General features: G+C 41.9%; 1 protein-coding gene across 1 annotated transcript in view; it reads left to right on the forward strand.

The window, feature by feature from the left end:
- The first annotated feature begins 182 nt into the window (after positions 1-182).
- Positions 183-2,586, forward strand: part of mios (missing oocyte, meiosis regulator, homolog (Drosophila)) — a 16,824-nt gene continuing 14,420 nt past the window's right edge. Inside the window, exons 1-2 of the mRNA XM_014016403.1 lie at positions 183-276; positions 952-1,815. Of these exons, the coding sequence (XP_013871857.1) occupies positions 997-1,815 (819 nt within the window). The 5' untranslated portion in view covers positions 183-276; positions 952-996. The remainder of the gene's footprint in view (positions 277-951; positions 1,816-2,586) is intronic.

The following is a 2,586-nucleotide window of genomic DNA, read 5'->3' on the forward strand; positions in this document are numbered from 1 at the left end:
GTGTGTGTGTGTGTGTGTGTGTGTGTGTGTGTGTGTGTGTGTGTGTGTGTGTGTGTGCAATAAATTAGACATTCGAGTTTTTTAATAATTGTATTTTTAACTGTCCGCTCACAATCTTCGTGCATGCTCCGCCCTCTGGTGGTAAAGCTCAGCTTGACGCTTCAAAGCGGAACCCTCTTTTATCAACCCGGACTTGTTTTGGTGTAACACACAACACCCGTGTGCGACATGCCATCATCAACRCAAACCTTACTTGCTCCTTTAAACGTGATTTGCGTAAGTACTAAGTGGTTATTAGTGTATTATTTTGCTCAACTCGTCACGCGGAAACACGTATTTTGGACTTTGTCGTTTAAATCGTTAATACACGCTTTAGCTCGTGCCTCAAACATTAGCATTAGCTCAGTTAGCATGCCGACTTTGAACTTTATTATCTTTTAGCCATGGTTGCGCCTTTTTTCATTGAGTTTTCGCAACATTTAAACACCCAATTTTCACTTTTTAAACAATGTTACCAAACCTATAAGCTATTCAGCGCCGTATTTATGATTTATTAAAACCAACCGCAGAGATGCTAGAAATGTTTTTTCTACAACTTGAGTTTATTTTTAACATGTTGGTGAGTTTTTAGAGCTCTGTGTGTCACATGCCGAGGGGCCTTTGAGCAAGGCTGAAGCCTTCATGCCTTATTATGGAAAACTGGATGATCTAACCCTAATTTCTTTTATATTCATTTGTTCAAGTCAGTTCTTCAAACTGTGGGATCAAGAATATTTCTTTCTCAATATCTATGAAAATTCTTTAATTTGCTTATTACTGTAGAATAAGATATTTTAGATTATTTGTAGATTGGTGGAATAAAACAGTATTGATCCATCTCTCTCTCAAGTCAAACACTTTTTTTGGTAACACTAATATTTATTATTCATGTTTTATTTGTCACATTTTCAGGCTGAAGGCAGACTCTCCTGAAACGCACCCAGCTGCTTCTGAATCATGAGTGGCTCAAAGCCGGACATCCTGTGGTCCCCCCACCACCCGGACCTCTACGTCATCTGTGACTCTGAGCTGGGCCTGTATCGAATCGGACCTGTGGGCGGCACAGAAACGAAGCCCGGCACTCTGTCGCTCTCTAAAGAAACCGCTGCTACTTTACTGGCCATAAACTCTGACACCCCTTATATGAAATGTGTGGCCTGGTACCCGAAGCACGAGCCCGAGTGTTTACTCGCTGTGGGACAAGCTAAYGGCAGAGTCGTGCTCACCAGTTTGGGTCAGAACCACAACTCCACGTGTAAAGAGCTGGTGGGGAAAGAGTTTGTGCCCAAACACGCCCGTCAGTGCAACACTTTAGCCTGGAACCCCGTGGACAGCAACCTACTGGCTGCTGGTTTGGACAAGCACCGGGCAGACTTCTCTGTTCTTATTTGGGACATCAGCAGCAAGTTTGCCCCGGAGACCAGCGTGGCAGCGGAGAAAATCCGGCTCTCGTTTGTGGATTTGGACTCGAGCTCGGTGGTGACCAAGCCGCTGTATGAGTTGGGCCAGAACGACGCGTGCCTCTCCCTCTGCTGGCTGCTTCGGGACCCAAAGCTGCTCTTGGCYGGCATGCACCGAAACCTCGCAATATTTGACCTGAGAAACACGAGCCAGAAGATGTTTGTCAACACCAAGGCCATCCAGGGCGTGACGGTGGACCCGCACTTCCACGATCGCGTGGCCTCCTTCTTCGAGGGCCAGGTGGCCATTTGGGACCTGAGGAAGTTCGAGAAGCCTGTGCTCACGCTCACAGAGCAGCCCAAACCGCTCATTAAGGTACAAAGATGCCTTTTTTTTTATTAGAGGTCCTGTTTTTTYATTGAGTGACTGCTTAACCTGATGACTTTCCTGCTTTTGTTTTATTGTTCTGTGTTCTTTACRGTCTAACCACTTCTGACTTCTTTGTTCATTTTTTAGCTTTTCAAATTTAAAAATGTTCAATTCACTCAGGAGAAAAGTGCTATGACTTTTGGGTTTGGTAAATGTTACCTTACAAAATATAAAACAATATTCACAAATATTTCCCCCATAAAAATACATTTAGATTTCTTTCAACTCTTTAAAGCTTTCAGCTAGTATTATGCTAATTTTAGCTGTTAGCAACCYTTTTGCTGCATTTAGCTTTTAGCAACCATTCCTTACTTTTACCTTTTTAGCTAGTGTTGTGTTACTTTTAGCTGTTAGCTTAGCTTATGCTGCTTTTAGCTAGCGTAATACTTTATTTTCTAGCTACCTGTTTGTTTTAATTAGCTTTGAGTGAGCTTCTTGCTAACCATTTGCTACTTTTAGATTTTATCTAGTGTTAATGCTATTTGTTGCTTTTAACTTAACTTTTGCTGCTTTTAGCTAGTGTTATGCTACTTTTGGCAAGCTATTTTCTACTGTTATTTTCTAGCTCCCAGCTTATATTAGCTTTTAGCTAATGTTTAACTAATTTTAGCTAGGGGTTTGTTACTTTTTAGCTGTTAGCAACACTTTTGCTGCATTTAGCTTTTAGAAACCATTCGTTACTTTTACCTTTTTAGCTAGTGTTGTGTTACTTTTAGC

The sequence above is a fragment of the Austrofundulus limnaeus genome, unplaced genomic scaffold, assembly GCF_001266775.1.
Source record: "Austrofundulus limnaeus strain Quisiro unplaced genomic scaffold, Austrofundulus_limnaeus-1.0 Scaffold144, whole genome shotgun sequence".
In the NCBI taxonomy this organism is placed as follows: Eukaryota; Metazoa; Chordata; class Actinopteri; order Cyprinodontiformes; family Rivulidae; genus Austrofundulus; species Austrofundulus limnaeus.